General features: G+C 54.0%; 1 protein-coding gene and 1 pseudogene across 1 annotated transcript; one reads left to right on the top strand and one right to left on the bottom strand.

Moving 5' to 3' along the window:
- The window catches only part of LOC115855777 (receptor-binding cancer antigen expressed on SiSo cells pseudogene), a 111,211-nt pseudogene extending 110,376 nt beyond the window's left edge, over window positions 1–835 (bottom strand).
- Window positions 836–938: 103 nt separating this feature from the next.
- On the top strand, window positions 939–18,231 carry ALDH3A2 (aldehyde dehydrogenase 3 family member A2). The gene is made up of 11 exons (XM_030861297.2): window positions 939–1,026; window positions 1,144–1,304; window positions 2,571–2,802; window positions 3,559–3,644; window positions 5,353–5,561; window positions 6,646–6,763; window positions 8,442–8,583; window positions 10,577–10,743; window positions 12,097–12,196; window positions 13,205–13,440; window positions 15,900–18,231. Exons 2-11 carry the CDS (start codon window positions 1,152–1,154, stop codon window positions 15,912–15,914), a joined length of 1,458 nt encoding a protein of 485 aa, XP_030717157.2. The 5' UTR covers window positions 939–1,026; window positions 1,144–1,151; the 3' UTR covers window positions 15,915–18,231.
- Window positions 18,232–19,662: the final 1,431 nt, after the last annotated feature.

Genomic DNA, 19,662 nt, shown 5'->3' with positions numbered 1-19,662 from the left:
AAGATGGCAATGACTGCTGGGTGTGGAGGCCAAGTAATCAATAAACAACTTATCATAAGACTAAAAGAGGGGTTTTTTTCCGGCCAAACAGGACTATAGCGCAGGAGTGCTGTCTCCACCAAGGAGGAAAGCGCTCTGGCAAAGCATGGTTTTCAGCACAGTTTTTTATATCTTGTCAGGACAAAGAACACACATCAAACAGGACAGGATACATGCCTTCAAGGTTTCACAAGAGACAGCGAGCCAGCACGACCCCGGCGTCTGGGAGGGAAGCTCACCCTCGAGGGAGCGCCAGCATCGGCGTCCCAGGAAAGGGACAGACATCCCCACCTTCAAAGCGGAGTCCTTCACGTCTGGATAACGCATTCTTTCCCCGAGTGGTGAAAGCAGAGGCACGAGACAAACAACCACGTGACAAGCTGATAAAGCCCAAGTCAAATCAGGTACAAGCCAGAAGGACTTCCGGCAATCTCCGCAGGTGCAGAGGAGAGCAAGGGGAGAACCCAGCTGCCGCGGGCATTGTCACGTGGGTGCAGGGGGGGGGGGTCCGAGCTAGCTGCCCCTCTAGGGAGGGGGGGCAGGGACCTGGGGGGGGCGGCCCGGAGAGCGGCTGGTAAAGGGTAAAGGAGGGCGTGGGGGCGGGGCTGCTGAGGGGCACTCACCTGGGCGCCGAGTCCCCGCGGCTCCGAGCTGGAAGGGAGCGGGCCGGGCGGGCCGAGGGGCGCCGCGGCGTAAGGGCGACGCCTCCTGAGCCGCTGGGCACGGGGCCCGGTCGGCGAGGTCGTGACCGCGGGGCCCGGCCCCAGCCCGGTCCGGCCCAGCCGTCCGCCCAGCCGTCCTCACCCCCTCGCCTGCCGACTCCTGGGGGCGGGGCCCACGCGGCGTCCGGCGTGCGCAGGTCACGTGGACCACGCCGGCCAATCGGCGCGCGGCTCGGGGTCGACCCGGGCTCGCAGGGCGGTGGCGGAGCAGTTAGCTGCGGCGAGCAGTTAGCTGCGGCGGAGCTAGCGCGCCGGCGGTACGGAGGTGCGGCCGGGGTCGCTGGGCCCGGGGACGGGGGGCGGGGATGGAGAGGCACCGCCCGGCGGCCCCGCGTCCGGCCCGCTCACCCCGCACGGCGCCCGATCTCCCCTGTCCCCGCAGGACTGGCCATGGAGCGCGAGGTGCAGCGGGTTCGCGCGGCGTTCGGGTCCGGCCGCTCGCGCCCCCTGACGTTCCGGCGGCGGCAGCTCGAGGCCCTGCGCGCGATGGTGCAGGAGCGCGAGAGGGACATCCTGGCGGCCATCGCCGCCGACCTGAGCAAGGTGCGCCCCCGGGACCTGCGCTCCACGGCCTGCCCCTTTTCCGCGGGCAGCTGTGGCCCTTTCCCTTCCCCTTCCCCTGGATATGGGTCATTCGTCCGCTTCGTGTATTGCAGGCCTCTTCCTCCGAGTCGGGTTCTTGTCTTTTAACTTTGCGGTTTCTTATGCAGACACAGGGTTTTGCTTGTCGTCGTTGCGCTCGGATTTCCCTCGATGATGTTAGGTGCCACATCTGTGCACCCGCGAGTCACCCGGAGACCTTGTTACGATGCAGACGATGCTTCACTGGGTCTGGGGGGAGGGGGTCTGAGAGCCCGAGTTTTTCTAAGAAGCTCCCAGGTGATGTACCAATGGAACCACGCTTTGAGTAGCAAGGTCTTGGGGGAGTGTTTCGGGTTTAAAAATGGTCCCCTATGTTTTATAACACTGTTGTTACCACTTTGTTTCTAATTTTTCTCTTCATTTCAGGGGTAACAAGGCCTTGCTCTGGCTTTGCTAGGCTCCTTCGGCCCCTCCCCCTGGAAGATTATTTTGAGGGGTAGTAACATCAGTAGTAACAACAGGAACTCTAAAACTTCCTGTATAGCACTTTTGGTGGAGAGGAACTGTGATGTCAAATAGTAAAGGTGGATTTAAGGAAGATACCCAAAAAAGTCTGACTCATTCACTCTACAAGCATTTCCGAGGGTGTATATATAGGATGACTAAAGAAGTACAATAAACTCCTTGCCCTCGAGGGCTTTAAGTTTGGTTGGGAAACCGAACAGGCACAGAGAAAGTGGGGCTATAGTTTTAAGCCAGTGTATTAAGGCTGAAATGTTAAGATATAGAGGAAAGCATAATGACTATGGTTTATAAAGTGTGATCAAGGCACACCATTATTAATTAGGGAAGTTTTCGTGAAAGAGTTAACGTTTAAGCCTGACTTTAAATGGCTTGGATCAGTAAAGAAAGATTTAAAGGGATTGAATATATTAAGAAGGGAATTAGCAAGTCCTTACTGTGGGCTTGGAGGACACACAGGAATCTGCATGTCGAACCAGCTAGTCTGACAGGTTTGCCTGTCCTGATGCCTTTTTTTTTTTTTTTTTTTTTTTGCATTGCCGTAAGGCTTAGTTCCCCGACCAGGGATCAAACCTGTGTCCCCTGCAGTGGAAGCACAGAAGCCTAACTACTGGACCGTCAGGGAATTCCCTGGCCCGATGCTTCTGACATTCAGGGCCAAGTGTGTCATACCCACAAAGGTTAACTGTGACCTTCTTGTAACAGAGCGAATTCAACGCATACAGTCAAGAAGTCATCACCGTGCTTGGGGAAATTGAGCTTGTGCTGGAGAAGCTTCCTGAATGGGCCGCTGCTAAACCAGCTCAGAAGAACCTGGTCACCATGCTGGACGAGGCCTACGTCCAGCCAGAGCCCCTGGGAGTCGTGCTGATCATCGGAGCTTGGAACTACCCCTTTGTCCTCACCATCCAGCCTCTGATAGGAGCCATCGCTGCAGGTCTGGCGTCAGCTTCCGTCCTTACGTCCTTAATGTACTGGTTGTACGTTAAGGATAGTGGTTAGTTAAATGCATTTGCTGTGGTGGCTCGCCTTGGTTTGCACCAGCAGTGTATTGAGAATTCATAAACGTTATTATTACTTGTTCAGTGGGCTCCAGAGATCTGTGGGGTGACTGCTTTTCGGGGCCCTGGAGAATGGACCTGCGAGGGCGTAGAGGCACGCGCGAGTCCACGGGCCCAGGTTTGGAGTCACACGTCCATAGCGTCATGTGGTTTCAGTTGCCACCTCTGGCTTTGGATGAACCAGTTGATTCTGTCTGACCCCTTTCTTCATTCAAATAAGGGCTCTGGGAGTCATGCTTGCTTGGGTCTACAGCAAATGCCAAGGGATTCATTTCTCAGTTAACCAGGATCCAGACCAACAGCTTTATGTGGGCAAAGCTTGTCTGTGCGATAATCCCAGGGCAAAAGGAAAATCCAAGGGTGGGAGTGAGAACAGTGAGAGAAGGCCAGAGGCCTGGGGGAGCCTGGCTGGGGCCTCCCGTCAAGGACCTACGTGGTGAGCACTGAGGAGTTAGCCTTTGGGAAAGAGGCAGAGGGGCGAGCGCTCACGCCTGTGGTGAGGAAGACAGAACGCAGAGCCAGAAATAACCAGAGGAATTAACCCTTAGCCTGTGCTCCCCACAGGAGCTCCGTCTCATGGATGTTAGAATCGCTCGAGTACTAGACAACGTCCTGCTTTTTGCTTTGTTTAGGAAATGCTGTGATTATCAAGCCTTCTGAAGTAAGTGAAAATACAGCCAAGGCCTTGGCTACGCTCCTCCCTCAGTACTTAGACCAGGTAAGAGGACCTTGCCCCCTCTCTGGCATGTCTGTCTGTCCGTCTGGCACACACTCTGCTCTTCATGCTGGCTTGCGTCATTGGTGGTCAGGCCTCCACACTCATTTTCCCTCAGCCTCCCGCGGCTGGCTTAACAAGAGAAGTTAAGTTCCAAAAAAACTGTGGCCTAGTTCAGCTACTGTAGTTACACAGTTGGTCAGGCCCGTGGCCTTATCGGCACCCCTGCTGTTAACAAAGCCTCCGCTGCCATCTGGCATTTCGCATTAACCTTTGATCTGACGTGATTTTAGGTGTATCCTTCTAGTGAGTTATTTATTGAGGGGCTGGTACCGTGCTGGGCGCTCTTCACGAGGTACAGTTACGTGAACACACGTCTACATTTAAACGGGCATGTTTGTGGCCCGAAAACTACAGAAAGAAAAAGGCCTCCTGACCCAGAGTGTGGACCCTCACTCAGAGTTACAGTGCTGGCATTGAAGAGTATCGGAAGCTGGGACTTCCCTGGCGGTCCAGTGGTTGAGACTTCGCCTTCCAATGCAGGGGGTGCGGGTCCGATCCCTGGTCGGGGAGCTGGGATCCCGCGTGCCTTGCGGTCAAAAAACCAAAACAAAAAACAGAAGCAGTATTATAACAAATTCAATACAGACTTTGTAAATGGCCCACATCAAAAAAAAAAAAAAACCTTTAAAAAAAAGAGTATCGGAAGCGGTGGAGAAAAGACGCTCTCTGAAGCAGAGGTCTGGTGCCCCACGTGGAGGAGACTGTGACGCCACGTGAACTGGGGCCGTTAGCTCTGCGTGGAGGGGTCCTCGGTGCCTGCCAGGGAGACGCAGCTGTGCAGCGTCGCACCTGTAGTCGGCCACGTTTTCTGACAGCGGTCTACAAGCCACCTCCGGTTCTCGAGGAGCCGTGCTCCCCGTGTTGGCTCATCCCTGCCACGGCGGCCATGGAGCAGTGTTGTCCCAGGGCCTGGGGTACCCAGTGCAGAAGGGCGGTGAAGGCAGTGAGGTAGGGCAGATGCTTCACTGTCTCACTCTGCCCGGATGGGGGTCGTCACTGCGGCCCTGCCTCCCTCGGCTTGTTGGGGACCGACCACACAGGCTCTGTGGATTCAGGCGGAGGCGAGCTAAAGCCTGAAACGCCTGTCGGGCCGCTGAGCTGTGAGTAGAGATGGAGGGGAAACACGGGGCCCACCAGCCGGCTTGTGCTCGGTGTCCCGCCGCCACTCTTCACACCGTGACTATCCTCTCCCGTGCGATAGCTGCAGACGGTTGCACGGTGCACATGAGGGTTCAGTGCAAAGCGCTGTGACGTCCCCCCATCACAAGAGGAGGCTGAGGCTCAGAGGCGTCGGGTGGCCGCCAGCAGGCACGTGAGCCAGAGGATGACGGGGCGCAGGTGCAGCCCGGACCTGCCCCTGGAAGCGCTCCCCTGCCGGCCTTTGCACACATTCGGGCGCAGTTACTCGGTTCCCCCCGTGCCCTGAGCCCCACGCTGAGCCGCGTGCAGAGAGGACGTCCGGGTGGACGCGCCTGGGGCCTGTCCTGTGGTCACCGACAGTGGCCATGTTCCCACAACCCTCCCCTCTCCCAGCCCCCGTCTTGTGGTTTCCCGGGGCCAGTCTCCACCTTTTCCTGGTTTCACTGAATGTTACGTGTTTACGTCAGACGATAGGATTCCTTCGGTGATGCGAGTGTTTGTCTTTAAGGACCTGTACGCGGTTGTTAATGGTGGCGTCGAGGAAACCACGGAGCTTCTGAAGCAGCGATTTGACCACATTCTCTACACGGGAAACACCACTGTTGGAAAAATTGTCATGGAAGCCGCCGCCAAGCATCTGACCCCGGTGACCCTTGAACTGGGAGGGAAGAGTCCGTGTTACGTTGACAAAGACTGTGACCTGGACGTTGCCTGCAGGTGAGACCGGTTATCTGGACTCCTCTGGCAGGCTGGCATGCCCTGTACCTCCTCGCTGGGCACTGCCGTTGATGTCCTCACAGGGACCAGAACTCTTTCACAAACCACGCCTTGGCGCCACAGCCAGAGGAGATGAACACGAGGTTGTGACATCACACAGTTGCCCTCAGGATGAGGAAAAGCTATTTCTGTTCTCTAGATAATAGACCTGGCAAGAAGTTTTACTGTTCTGATAGCTGATCCAGGAAGTAGGTAATGCCAGTAGGTAATGCCAGGGATCCTGTGTGCCTAATAAGATCTTTAAATTTCCAAAGAAAGGGCATTATGCTGATCTCTTAACTGAGTTCCTTTATTGATAAAACCAATAATTCTCATCTTTTAACTGAGATGAGAATAATAGCGTCTTGCATCTGAGAACCAGAAGATGCAAGGTTTCGGGTTGTCTCTGCTAAATCAGTTCAGCTAACAGGAAGCGCCCAAACCCACAGCTGACTGTGCTGGCATGGCGTGGCTCTCCCTCCCTTCAGACAAGGGGAGCGGGGGGCGTCGGCCGGGCTCCGGGTGGGCTCTGTAAGTAGACGTCTACTTGCTGGAACAGGGGACCCCGGTTCGTGGGTTTCCATCCGAGCCCGGGCCCAGCGTCCCAGATCGGGGAGGGCTTCTGGTCCTGCCTGTACCTGGCATCTTGCAGCAGGACCAAGCCACAGCAGGAGCCGTGCTGTCTGTGGAACCCCTGTCCTCCCAGATGTCCTCTCGGCCGGGGTGGGAGAAGGAGGGTGTCAGGAGGCTGTTTCTCTCTTTTCCTGCCGCAGGCAGTGGCTTCCCTGCGTATAAAGTAACGTTTCTCATGAACTGGCAGGAGGCTTTCCCTGCTTTGTAGAACAGCCTACGCCAACTGAAAATGCGTCCTCAGTTCCAGCCAACTGATATAGAGATGAGTTTTCGAAACATTTTTTTTTATCAAGATTACCAAACACATATACGTACTAGTAACCTTGACAGCTAGCTGAAAAACATTCAGACGGCGCCGAAGCGCGTGGCAGGGGCGTGGGGGCTGAACTCTGCCTGCTCGTGCTTTTCCCAGACGCATCGCCTGGGGCAAGTACATGAACTGCGGCCAGACCTGCATCGCCCCCGACTACGTGCTCTGCGAGCCGTCCCTCCAGGACCTGATCGTGCGGAAGGTGAAGGAGGCCGTGAAGGTTCGTGTTTCCCACCTCTGGGTCCACTGGTCTCACTGGGATACAGAGTGAAATCAGATGTTTGCAGGGGGCATCGCCCCACCCCCTCCCGGGAACATTCCAGGAGCAGGTGACTGAACTAATTTCCTGGCTAATGCAAAGTGCTCTCGTAGCGTGGTAGCAGGGTGAGGTTGGTGCTGCACATGCTGACACTGTCCAGTTGATTTGTGGACGGCACAACTCGTTAGGTGTAGAACGGACCTTAAAAAAAAAAGCCCAGTAGCTATTGTGTGGTCTGGGGAGAACATCGCGAGGCCTCTGCGGTGTGGCCAAGGCCCTCGCCGCGGTGCGGCGATCGAGGTTAGCGGTGCTCGGCTGTGCCGGCGGTTTACAGAAGCCAGCAGTTTCGAGGAACGTGCACTCTTGACGCGGCCATCAGTCTTTGAGGGCGTTTCAAATGGCCATCTCTAGCGAGGGGACCAAGGAAGGCTACACGGTGGTGTCCTGAGCTGAGCCAGAAGGAACGTAGGACTGGGACTGGAAGAAAGGAAGGGATGAAGCTGTGACAGCTCAGCGGTGGGAGCCCCCTGGGTGGAGAAACTATTGGAACCACCGTTGTTCAGTTGCCGGGTACTGACCGAGCCCTGAAAGAAAGGCTCTGGAACACCCAGGAGTGACGTAGGTGAGCAGCAAGGTGACGTGGAAGTTGGACGTTAGCGGCGGGACCGCGATGGGGCCGGACAAGGAGAGCGTGAAAGGGGAGCTTGGCCCGACTCTGGGAAGACACTGGGGCTGCTGGGGACGTGCTCGGGTGAGTGTGGTGAGGAACTGGGTTTCCAGGAGGCGTGTGTTCTCTCGTCGCCGTGGCTCTCCACTGGGGGTCACTGGGAGCCGTTTCAGAAAAGCCCCCAGTCCCCCGCTCCGAAGACGGTGGTCCAGCAGGGCTGGGGTCTCCAGGTGATGCTGAGGCGCGGCCAGCGCTGAACGCCACTCCTGTGGCTCCGGCGCTGGGGCCCCAGAGCACACGTTGTAACACGCTGCCCGGGAGCTTCCTTCCTCCCGGTTCGAGGCGGGCGCGGGGGGCGGACCGTGCTCAGTGCCGCTGGAGAGTAGATTGAGAGCTCCCGCGGGGCTGACTGCTTAGCTTCTGAGGCTCTCTTACTCTGGGTGACTTACCAAGACTGTGTTTTGATCTTTTGAGTGGTTTCACGGTTATCTGTGACTGGTGGAAGTTCCAGTCCAGAGAAGACCTGACACGAGGAAATAGCGCAAAGCTCAGCAAACCCTTTCTGCAAAAGGGGAAACACACAGGCGGTCAGTGTTTTAGGCTTTGCAGGTCACAGGGCCTCTGCCACCACCACCCAGCTCCTCGCAGGACAGCAGCCAGAGCTGATAGGCAAGCGCGCGTGTGGCCCCGACACGGGGCGAGACCCCCCCTACTTGCTCTGTGTCCACCCCCAGGAGGGACCCATGCCAACCCCCGAAACCGTGGAAAATGGGAGACGTGTGTGTGTGCTTTAACTCCTGTCCTTGACCTGCCAAAGAGCTTAGTCTTACTGCTGTTAAAGGATTTGGGGGCTGGGGGGTTGGATTCTGTGAGGATACAAAACCAGATTTGGGGCCATGGTGAATTTTATAATTATTAAAGAAATTAAAATATGGGTCTTTGGTGACAACTAGATACTGCTGTTTTCAACAGGAATTTTATGGAGAAAACGTAAAAGCATCCCCCGACTATGAAAGGATCATCAACCTTCGTCATTTCAAGAGGATACGAGGTTTGCTTGAAGGACAGAAGATAGCTTTTGGCGGGGAGACCGATGAGGCCACACGCTACATAGGTAACGGAGACTCATCTCGTCCTGTAGGGAGGGGCCGCTCAACAGTTTTTATTGACACTCTTTCCCGACACTGAATAAACTATTAGGTGTAGAGTGATTAATAAGCTATTAAATACTGCTTTCTGGTATACTGCTTTGTTACAAGCAAGTTAAAGATGACTTTATATATGTATACGTTGAGTAACTCTATTTAGTTGTTTGTATTTACACACGTATTTTATCTAACTTTTTCTTCCTGGCAACCTTGAGAAGCAGAACCAGACTCTGTAGTTATTTCCAGCTTACGGCTGGGAAAACAGCCCAGAGAAGGAAATAGCTCAACCACAATCGCACAGCTAGCCGACAGCAGTCCTGTTCCAGAAAGAACGTTTTCACCCATCATGCTTGACCTCGCTATTGACTTTCTTGTTGTGTTCTTTGTTTTTTTGCCACGAGTATGTATCACTTTTGAATTTTAAACACACTTATCTAAAATAACACCTAAGATGAGGGAAGAATCACTCATGGGGACTTCCCTGGTGGCGCAGTGGTTAAGAATCCTCCTGCCAATGCAGGGGACACGGGTTCGAGCCCTGTTCCGGGAAGATCCCACATGCCACGGAGCAACTAAGGCCATGCGCCACAACTACTGAGCCTGTGCTCTAGAGCCTGCAAGCCACAACTACTGAAGCCCGCGTGCCACAGCTACTGAGACCACCTGCCACAACTACTGAAGCCCGCACATCTAGAGCCCGCACATCTAGAGCTCGTGCTCCCAACAAGAGAAGCCACCGCAGTGAGAAGCCCGCGCACCGCAAGGAAGAGTAGCCCCCACGCGCCGCAACTAGAGAAAGCCCGCGCGCAGCAACAAAGACCCAACGCAGCCAAAAATAAATAAATAAACAAACTTATTTTTTTTTAAAAAAAGATCACACCTGAAGTTGGCGAAAAAGCTGCTCCGCAAATCTGTTTACCTGTTTCCTCTCATCATCACCAAAAACCCCAACTTTTCAAAAACAGAACTTAAGGGACTTAAACAGTACGGAGAAAAGTATGCTCTCGGCCTGTTAGTTCAGCGGCTCCGTAACACCCCCAGAGCCATGGGGGTTCGTCTTTGGGTCCTGCCGGCCCAGCATGTTGACTGCCTGCCTCTATGCCCATGAGTGGTGAGAGGGAAGGTCGGCCGTGATTAGCTCAGACTAGTTAGGAGCTTCCCCCAACCTGGTCCAGGGTCACCTCACCTAAGCGCGTGGCTCTGCAGAGGGGGATGGACACCTCTCTGGCCCAGGGAAGCCGCGGGCGGCAGATCTGAGGCAGCGGCTTCTGTACCCCCGGGCGTGCTGGAGAGAGCCGTCCCGTGCCATGCCTCCAGGACAACCTGGTCGTAACCGTGGGTGGAGGCAAGAGCACGCTTGTTCTGTCAGGTGTCTTCTCCTGTAGTCGACCCTCCAGCCCATCCGCAGGGTCTCCCCGAGCACTGCGGCTTGGGGACTTCTTGGTGTGGACACTGGACACCCCACAAAGCTCTTCAGGATCCATGTCGTCCTCCAGTCTGTGTCTTTCCCCAGAGTGGACGGAACGCTGAGATAAGGCTTAGGGAATCCCACCATTTCATTACGTTTTCTGAACCTGACGCAGTTGTAATCAAGATCAAAGAGATCACAGGCAGGAACGTACTTCTATTAAGAAGCTGTACTGGTTTGGTCCACCGAGGGGCCCTCTGTGCTCCCAGGAAGGCCTATCCACAGAAAGACGCAGGCATGTGGTGCTGAACAGGGTTAAACACGCACAGGTTTTACTCAAGCCTGTATCTCCCCCTGGGTTTGCACAAGGATCCCTGATGCACACGCATGGAGACGTAATATTTGCACGCTTCACCCACGTACTTGGGACTTGTCTCAGTAGACGACACCTGGGCGGGAGTGGGGAAGGGATGGGTGGGTGACCCAGTGAGCCAGACGTGCGGTGAGAGTTTGGCATTTCTGTCTCCTGCTTGAGCGTTTTCATTTTTCAGCCCCAACGATACTCACTGATGTGGATCCTAAAACCAAAGTGATGCAAGAGGAAATTTTTGGACCAATTCTTCCAATAGTGCCTGTGAAGAATGCAGAAGAAGCCATACAGTTCATAAATGAACGCGAAAAGCCCCTGGCTTTCTACGTGTTTTCTCATAACACTAAGGTAAACTTCCCAGCATGCAGCTCGCTCTCAGAAGCCATGCTCCTTCTCTGCTGTACAGCAAATGCTGATTATTTCGTCTGGTGCCAGAGTCCCCCAGTCCTGGGTAATGAGGCCCTGGGGTTAGGGCTGTGACCCTTCCCTTACTCCCTGGGGTCAGAGCTGAGTCTTCGGGGCGAGCGTCACAAGCCTGGTGACTCACAGACACCTGCCATGTCACTGGGAGACGTCTGAGCGCCTGCATCAGAAGCGCTTCTGCTGTTGATCTGTAGGGGGTCCTGTGGTAGAGCCCCGGCTCTTACCCACGCGGCGTCCGCGGCCCGCAGGGCAGTGTCTCTGGCGCTGCTGAGGGAGGTGCTTGGGAAGCCTCGGACTTGGCTTTCTCCAGCCACGGGGCTTTGTGGTTGGAGTGGTGTTGCCGTCCCAGCCGGGCCGGCAGACCACACGCCACCCCAGGCCCAGCAGCCCTGCCGCCGCCCTCCAAGCGGCCTGTCCGTATGCACCTTGAGGTGACCGTCTGCTGCTAAGGGACAGTGGCCTCAAGGTGGGCCAGTGGGCCAGGAGCCTCTGAAGAAAGGGGAAAACTCGGAAGGGAGGGTGCAGCCAGGTGAGGTCGAGGAGTTCCCACGGCAGGTGTTTTCTGCAGAGCCTCTGCCGGGGCCACGCAGGGAGTCTCGGGGCAGCTTCTAGAGCTGGTGATGCTGGCGGTGCTGGCGTGGTACCGATCTCTACAGACCGTCCAGGAAGACCGGACGTGCGGGGCTCAGCTGGGAAGGGGTAGTGGCACACAGCGGTCTGACGGTTGAAATGACCACAGGCAGTGAAATGACCACAGGCAGACGGTTGAAATGACCACAGAGCGGAAGCTGCGGTCTGCGGCCCAGGCACGGGGCGGCGGGTCAGGCTCGGTCCCAGGGTCAGCAGTGACCTTTGCTACAGAGGACTTGGTGGGTCAGCAGCCAGGGGAGGTGACATTTACCAGTCCAGTGTCATCGTGCCCATTCACGTCCCGGGCCAACCAGCAATTTCCGTCAAAAATAGGATGCTACCTCTGAAATCTTGAATCTTTTTTACATTTCCTAGAAACGAAATGATACCTGTTAATCACATGCCATCCTTTAAAGCAGAGATAGAGAAATATTAACAATTTTTAAAACCTGGAATATAGCCTGAACCATCCCTGGTAAGAAAGGCCCTGGCTGTGGTCCCGGGGGTCCAGCACTGGGGTGTGCCCGGGTGCATGGGCCCAACTCTTCAGGTCGTCCGGGTCTCGCTCAGTGCCCCCAGCCTCGAGGAGGATGTGGGTCCCAGGCCAGCGGCGACTGACCCGGAGCCTCTGTTCCTTCTCGTCCTCAGCTCATCAAGCAAATGATCGACAGGACGTCCAGCGGGGGCGTCACGGGCAATGACGTCATCATGCACTTCATGCTCAGCTCCCTGCCCTTCGGAGGCGTGGGTGAGGCCCCCTCCCGATCACTGCCCCTGCAAGCCGCTGCCTGGGGTCCACCTCTGTCCCGCCCCCTGCTCTCCATCCCCAGTCTGTAATGACTGTTCTTTCTTGCGTTGCTTCACTGGTTTATGGATCTTCTCCCAGATTCAGGGCATTTCTTAGGCCAAAAATCAGGTCTCAGTTGAATTCATAAATGCCCTCTGTCCTTTATCGAATGAGGTAGCACGTGACGGGCTCACAGCGCCAGGAGCAGACAGCAGCCAAGGGCTTGAACGTCCCTTTGCTTTTTGGGGCTAAAGGGGCAAAACCAAACAAAACACTGTAGAAAGTTACAAGGGAAAATGTAGTAGCCTCTGAGGCATAAGCACTGTTCACATTTTGGCTTGTCGTTTAGATTTTCTTCCTTAAAATGCACGTCTCTTGACACACGTCACAGAGTCTCCCTGCAGCTTCAGCTGTCACCTAGGTGATGCCCCAGCGGCCCGGCCCCAGTAAGCTGCGCGCCGGGTGCCTTGTGCCACGTGCTCGTCCGCCCGGCTCACGTGACCGAGCAGAGACGTGAGCACGGTCCCGGAGCACAGGTCCGAGAGGCCTGTTGCCACACAGCCGCTTGACCCCACTGTCCTGGCCTTGGGCACTTTCCAGGAGCCTGGGGGGGGAGCAGTGGCTCAGGCACGTGCCACGGCGGGAACAGGCACATGCGGCTCTTGGAGTGGACCACTTGGAGTCCCGCTCGGGCCCTGCCCAGCCCCCTCTCCCTCTCAGGAGGTGGGGCTCTGGTGAGAGTGAGCTTGGTCCCTGGCATCAGTGACAGCCAGCACCCCGGGAGCTGCCGGTCCCTGCCCTGCTCTCGGAGAGCGTCCTGTGCCAGGGGCCCGCCGTGCGGGGGGCGCTAGGAGGACGTCCTGGAACGAGCCACGTGCGCCGGTGGAGGGGTGCAGCCGGGGCGCCGTGTGCACGGAAGGTGCGCCATCACCCACAGCGGAGCCCGTCTCGTCTGTTCCTTTATTTCAGGGTCCAGTGGGATGGGAGCGTATCACGGAAAACACAGTTTCGATACTTTTTCGCATCAGCGTCCCTGTTTATTAAAAAGCCTGAAGCGAGAAGGCGCAAACAAACTCCGGTATCCTCCCAATAGCCAGTCGAAGGTGGACTGGGCCAAACTGTTCTTCCTGAAACGGCTCAACAGAGGGAAACTCGGGCTTCTGCTGCTTGCCCTCCTGGGCGTCGTGGTGGCGGCGCTCATGAAGGTGAGTCCCCAGGACGCGGGCGTGCGGCGCCTCCAGGTGCACCTCTTGCGTCTCGGGAGCACCTCCGGTCTTTCAAGCAGCTCTCTCTTATTAACTTCCAGAGCCTAAGACTGAGGTCAGGGACCTTCAGGCTGCTGGGCCGCTCTGCTTTTCCGGGCATCCCCGGCTGCCTCTGTGCTCCGGCGGCAGGGACCGTGCAGCCCACAGGCCTCAGTCCTTACAGGGGGCGTGTGGCGGCCTCTGGTCTGCGAGTTCAGAGCCCCGTCGAGCGTGCTGCCGAAGTCCGAGCCGCCTCACCCTCTGACCCTCTTGCTGTTGGTGACTGAGTGTCAGTTTGGTTCCTGGGTGTGCAGGAACCCGGTGTGCGTGGAGGTGGAGGACGGCGTGCCGGGGACGGGGCTGGTGGGGAAGCAGCTGTGCTGGGGGAAGCTGGCCTGTGGCGTTTCTCTCTGGTGACTGGCCGTTCCGGGCGTGGACTTGCTAAGAGACCCTCATGACGGCCAGTGTCCAAGGACGGTCCGTATCCTCGGGGCGGGGCCAGATTCAAGCATTTAATGGAAACAGCTGTGTTCATATCTGTATTTTGTTGAAATGTTGAAAGGGGGTCGGCTCACCTTACAGTGTCACAGCTTTGGTGGAACTGGACCTACCGGTCACGTCTGAGATCGTTTGGGTTTCCTCGGAAATACCAGGCTGTGCTGAGGAGAAAGGCCCTGTTGATTTTTCTGGCAGTTCACAGATTGTGCCGTCCTGGGAGCCAGGAACGCCAGAACCCAGCCCCGTCTGTTGAGAGGAGGTTGGGCTGTTTCTTTCCTTTCTGTCAAGTGGGCCAGCTTGGGGTGTGTTCTCTTCCAGTCGTTTGTTTTTCTGCACTTGGAGGCTTAGGCGTTATCAGAAAAAGAATGTCTCCAGACGTTCTGGACCATGGCCTAGAGCGTCAGAGTGTGAAAACTTAACTTGGCCACAGGTTTCCAAGGGTGAGGTCGGCTTGCTGGACTCTCACGATTAGAGGTCGTGGCTTAGCTGGGTCTGGGTGAAGCATTCATTACTTCCAGAAAAGGATGGTCTCATGCACTCAGCTGTCCCAGAGGACATGCCTGCTGACCCACTCATAGTCACCTTCCTTTGTTTCAGAATTTGAGAATAATCTTATAAAAAGCTCCAAGTCGCTATTTATTTTGGTTTTGAGTTGTTTCGTTTTTGTTTTTTTTTTAAACTTCGACTTTAGAATTCATGTAGCAGACTTAGTGAATCAAAACATCTTGTGGGGCGTAGAACTTTCTGGGTTTTTTTCTTCCGCTTCTTCCTGAGGTCGGAGGTGCGCTTGGGTCTCTGGTCACTGTTAGCCTATCTTTCTTCCCCGAGACGTGGGTCCCCAGCCTGACAGGCATCTTCTTGGTCTGGATGGAGTTTCTTAGCCTCGTGGAAAATTCGGAGGTGCGGGCTGACTGTGCCCCGTATTCCCAGGAGGGCTCCCCCAGGTGCAATGTCCCGTGCCCCACAGGCTAGGGCAGGCCAGGTGGCCCGCCCAGAGTTCCCGAAAGGGTTTGGCAGACAAGCCTTTCTCTGGTAGGGTCTAGAGAAGCAGCAGTGTATAAAAACGTTTATTCGGCTGGGAACAAGAAAATATGGCTTTGATCCCGGGCTCCGGGATCGACTTAATTATGGCTTCGGCCGAGGCCTCTTCTGAGCCCAGAGAGCGAGGGCACGGGCACCCGGAGGTCCAGGCCGCTTCCAGCCGCACCTCTCTGCGCTCCTTACTGGGAGCCCGTGTGTTCGTCGTCCCGATTGTTTTGGATTCAGTGTGAGACGGCGTAAAGATTTGGGGGTTTCTCTCCTCTTTGCTGCTTCTCTGCTCTTCTCTCTGTGTTTTTACCCGCTTCTTATCAAATCACCTTTTAAACAAATGACTCTGAGCCTAAACTGTCCATTTACTTGAGGAATCTACTGGCGGTAACTGCAGACATTTTTCTGAAATTGCTTTTTGCACTTAGTAGTTATTTTGTTATGTGCTTGAATATGATTTTAGTAATTCACTTTACTAGAATTAGAATGGATTTGGAACATTTTAAAATGGGAAACTGAAAGCGGCAAAACTGTCCATCCAAAGGGAACATGTCAGAACCTCAGAGTGGGGGAAAAAGTTGAGGAAAATAAAAGGTTCAGATTGAACGATGTCATCGGGCCTTTGAAAATGAAATCCAACGTTTGAACTCTGCGGTTGTGGCCGTGCTTCTTTAAGCCTCAGTGGGTACTGGTGAAATTCACCACTGGGGGAGGGCATGACCTGTCATCCTCAGCCCGGCCACACTTAAGACTCCTTAGGGATCTGTGGGCCTTGTTGACATGGTCCTTAGGACAGACGGTACGTGTCAGGGTCCCGATCCTGGGCCCATGTTCCAGGGCTGGTGGGGACATTGTAAACCGGTGGTAACCCAGATTCCTTTCTCCTCCCCCAGGCTGGATGCTACTGAAGAGTGATCCGTGCCGCCGCATCATCCTCTCTACCGAATTATTCTTCTACCAAATAATTAATGAACCAGTAATTTTGAAATCCTGCCAAAAATTGTAAGACAGTATGCAAATGCACCATCGCCAAACCTAAAAGTCATTGCCACTCACCGTTAATAAAACTCACCGTTTCAGCCAAAGCCCAGCACTCGCCCGCCCAGTAGTGAGACGCTCGGAGAACCCCCATCCCTAGAGCTCTGGGCTGGGGGAGGGGAGAGCGCGCTGGGAGAACCTGAGTTCGCAGAACCTGCTCAGCGACTCTGCTGCTCAGGGGACATGGGACACCCTGCCCTTACCGCGGGCATCACCCTGTGGCCTTCCAGAGCCCAGCCCCGCCCAGGCTTCCAGGTCTCAGTCCAGAGAGGTAAGGCGAGGTCTCCCAGCCCCCTTGGGGTTCGAGGCACTAGAACTGAGGTGTGGGGGCTCCCTGTCCCTCGTCTGTCGGGACTTGAAAGCCTGACCTCCGGGAGTCGGCCCTCCTCTCTCATCCACTCTCTGTCCTGTCTCGTGCTTGGTCTGTGATGGTCCGTGCGGCCGTCCACACGTGGTTTTGTGACTCATGTCACTCACTCAGAGCATCTTGTAAATCCTAGGGCTTCCTGGAAGACAGTTGCCAATTTCATACAAGTATCAGCTATCATTCCTAGGGTGCAGGAGTTGTAGAGTTCTGCATCTTACAAAACCCACCTGGCATTTTTTACTGCTGTCCTGAAAGTACTCATAACAATACTTATCCTCGCATAATAGGACCTTCAAGTTGCAAGTTAATGGCTCTTCAAGGACAAATCTAAGTTTCTTATTTCTGTAGCAGAAGGCAAGTAAATTTCCCTTTTTTAGACTTGAGAGAGATGCCTTTCTGAATAGATTGGGTCCACAGAACTTAACGTGGGGACCATTTCCTGTCCTAGACGGCTCTGCAGCCCTGAGAGCCTCGGGGGCTGGTGAGTGGGCGTCTGTAGGAGGACCCTGAGCCACAGCAGCTGCCCCGCCAAAGGGGACGGAAGACACAGGGAGATGACACCACCCCCTACCCCCACCCCCCGGACCCCGGCCTGGGGCACTTCAGCCAGATGGAAAGTCTGAAGGAGAGCCCTCGGGGCAGGGGGCCGGTGGTGGTCCGGGCTGCAGGGGCCGTACCCTCCCCGCCTCCACGCTTGAGAAGACTCGGCCGCTCAGTGAGAGAGTGTAACTCACTCTAGGAACGTGTGATCTACCACTGAGTGAACTGCTCCGTTAGGCTGTCTGCAGTATGTTACATCTGCATCACAGGACAAGGTGGTGAGAATCCATCACTAGACTAGTTTAGGAAACAGCTGCTTAAACCACTATCAGAATAATCAATCATAAAAGAGCTCAGACAGAATTTCAATACGGAATTTTCATTTGGTATATTGTACGTTACACTTTTTTTATATACAGCAGGTTATTAGTCATCCATTTTATACACATCAGTGTACACATGTCAATCCCAATCTCCCAGTTCATCCCACCACCACCACCACCCCCCACCACTTTCCCCCCTTGGTGTCCATACGTTTGTTCCCTACATCTATGTCTCTATTTCTGCCTTGCAAACCGGTTCATCTGTACCATTTTTCTAGATTCCACATATATGCATTAATATACGACATTTTTCTCTTTCTGACTTACTTCACTCTGAATGACAGTCTCTAAGTCCATCCACGTCTCTACAAATGACCCAGTCTTGTTCCTTTTTATGGCTGAGTAATATTCCATCGTATATATATGTACCATGTCTTCTTTATCCATTGATCTGTCGATGGGCATTTAGGTTGCTTTCATGACCTGGCTATAGTAAATAGAGCTGCAATGAACGTTGTAGTACGTGTCTCTTTTTGAATTATGGTTTTCTCCAGGTATATGCCCAGGAGTAGGTTTTTTAAGGAACCTCCATACTGTTCTCCATAGTGGCTGTATCAATTCACATTCCCACCAACAGTGCAAGAGGGTTCCCTTTTCTCCACACCCTCTCCAGCATTGATTGTAGATTTTTTTGATGATGGCCATTCTGACCGGTGTGAGGTGATACCTCACTGTAGTTTTGATTTGCATTTTTCTAATAATTAGTGATGTTGAGCCTCTTGTCCATCTGTATGTCTTCTTTGGAGAAATGTCTATTTAGGTCCTCTGCCCATTTTTTGATTGGGTTGTTTGTTTTTTTTAAGATTGAGTTGCATGAGCTGTTTATATATTTTGGAGATTAATCCTTTGTCCGTTGATTTGTTTGCAAATATTAAACATTCTAATTAAGCAAAATTATTGACTTGTCTACTAGTATATTCTGCTTCAGAATAAATACATTGTATTTGGTAAAATTGGCATGAATTGTAATAACGTTCTTCGTTTTCAGATATCCCCTGTTGGAGACAATTCTTTGACCACAAGTTTTCTCCAACTATAAATCCACTTTTTTGCCTTTATCTATTGAAAGGTGGTGTTGGTCACCTTTCTTTAACTGATTTTTTCTCATTTTAAATTCTCAGCCAAGAAGATTTTTCTCAAGTTTTACTTTGTCATTTGTGGGTTGTTTTTAAAAATAATCTATAGAGTAGATAGGTTTTTTTTTTCCCAACTATATCCTCCTTCCCCATCTGCTGACCCCAAACAAGTATTTCTGTAAGCACGTTCACGAGACACCAATCCCATAAGGTTTTACACAAAAACTGGCCCCACTGCCGACCCTGCCTAGAAGGGGTTTGTAAAGCACACCAGCATCTTAAAGATCCCAGGCCTACAGAACCTTTGAAGTGCTGATGTGTGTTGTTTCCCAAACTTACTTGAGCATGGAGTCCGTTTTCCTCAATACCTCTCAACCTTAGGACACGTGACGTGACTCTGCTGTGCTCCGTACCTGGTCGTTGTGTTTGGGTGCAGAAGCTGTCTTCATGTCACGTGAGGATGCAGGCTTCTGCTTTCCTGTGGGCGGAGGGCCTGCAGCAGGATCCATGGCGTGTTGACTCTTCAGAACCAGGATTTGCACTCTGCATCCTTGTTTCCTATTGACCTTGATCAATAAATCCGTCTGTCTGTGGGTGTGTTTATAGCTACTGATGCTGAAGGGACTGATGATGACAGGGGCCAGGCTGCCCGCACTGGGTGGCGTGTGCGGCCTGGAGCCCAGAAATGGTCACGAGTCCCAGGCCTCAAGAGCATCCTAGAACTTGAATCAGCATCAGATTCCAGCCTGAGGCCACATGGCCCAACGATCTGGGCTTCACTGCCTTTGTTCGTATCTTATTGCTGCTGTATGAAAGGTGTTTCTCAAGGTCTGTGATACGTGAAAATGCGGATGCCACGAGAGGACGGAAGGGAAGGTGACCAGCCCGGCCCTGGTCGGGGCCTCACGGCGCCTGGATCTGCGGAGGGTGCGTGGGCAGGACGCAGATGGGGGTCTCCGCGCGGGGCCCGCTGGCCCCCTTTCCAGAGCTTCACAAAGGCTTTGTGTACGGACTTGGGCAGCAGACTCAGCCTAGAAATATGCACTTCTTAACGTAACGGCGCTATCTGCCATTTTGTTTTGACTTGAAATCTCCAATTTGAAGCCATTTACGTTATTGAATAATGGTAGCAACCCCAGGAGCCTCGTCTTCCGGTCAGTTGAGGTCTGCTAAAGAGCCGTTAACCGCAGTTCAGACCTGTTACATCACACGAGGCACTGGCTAAAGGTCTGTTTCTGAGGATGTGGGGTGG

Source organism: Globicephala melas, chromosome 20 (assembly GCF_963455315.2).
Source record: "Globicephala melas chromosome 20, mGloMel1.2, whole genome shotgun sequence".
NCBI lineage: Eukaryota > Metazoa > Chordata > Mammalia > Artiodactyla > Delphinidae > Globicephala > Globicephala melas.
Note: the sequence above shows the minus strand (reverse complement) of the source record. Positions and strands in the feature narration are given on the sequence as shown.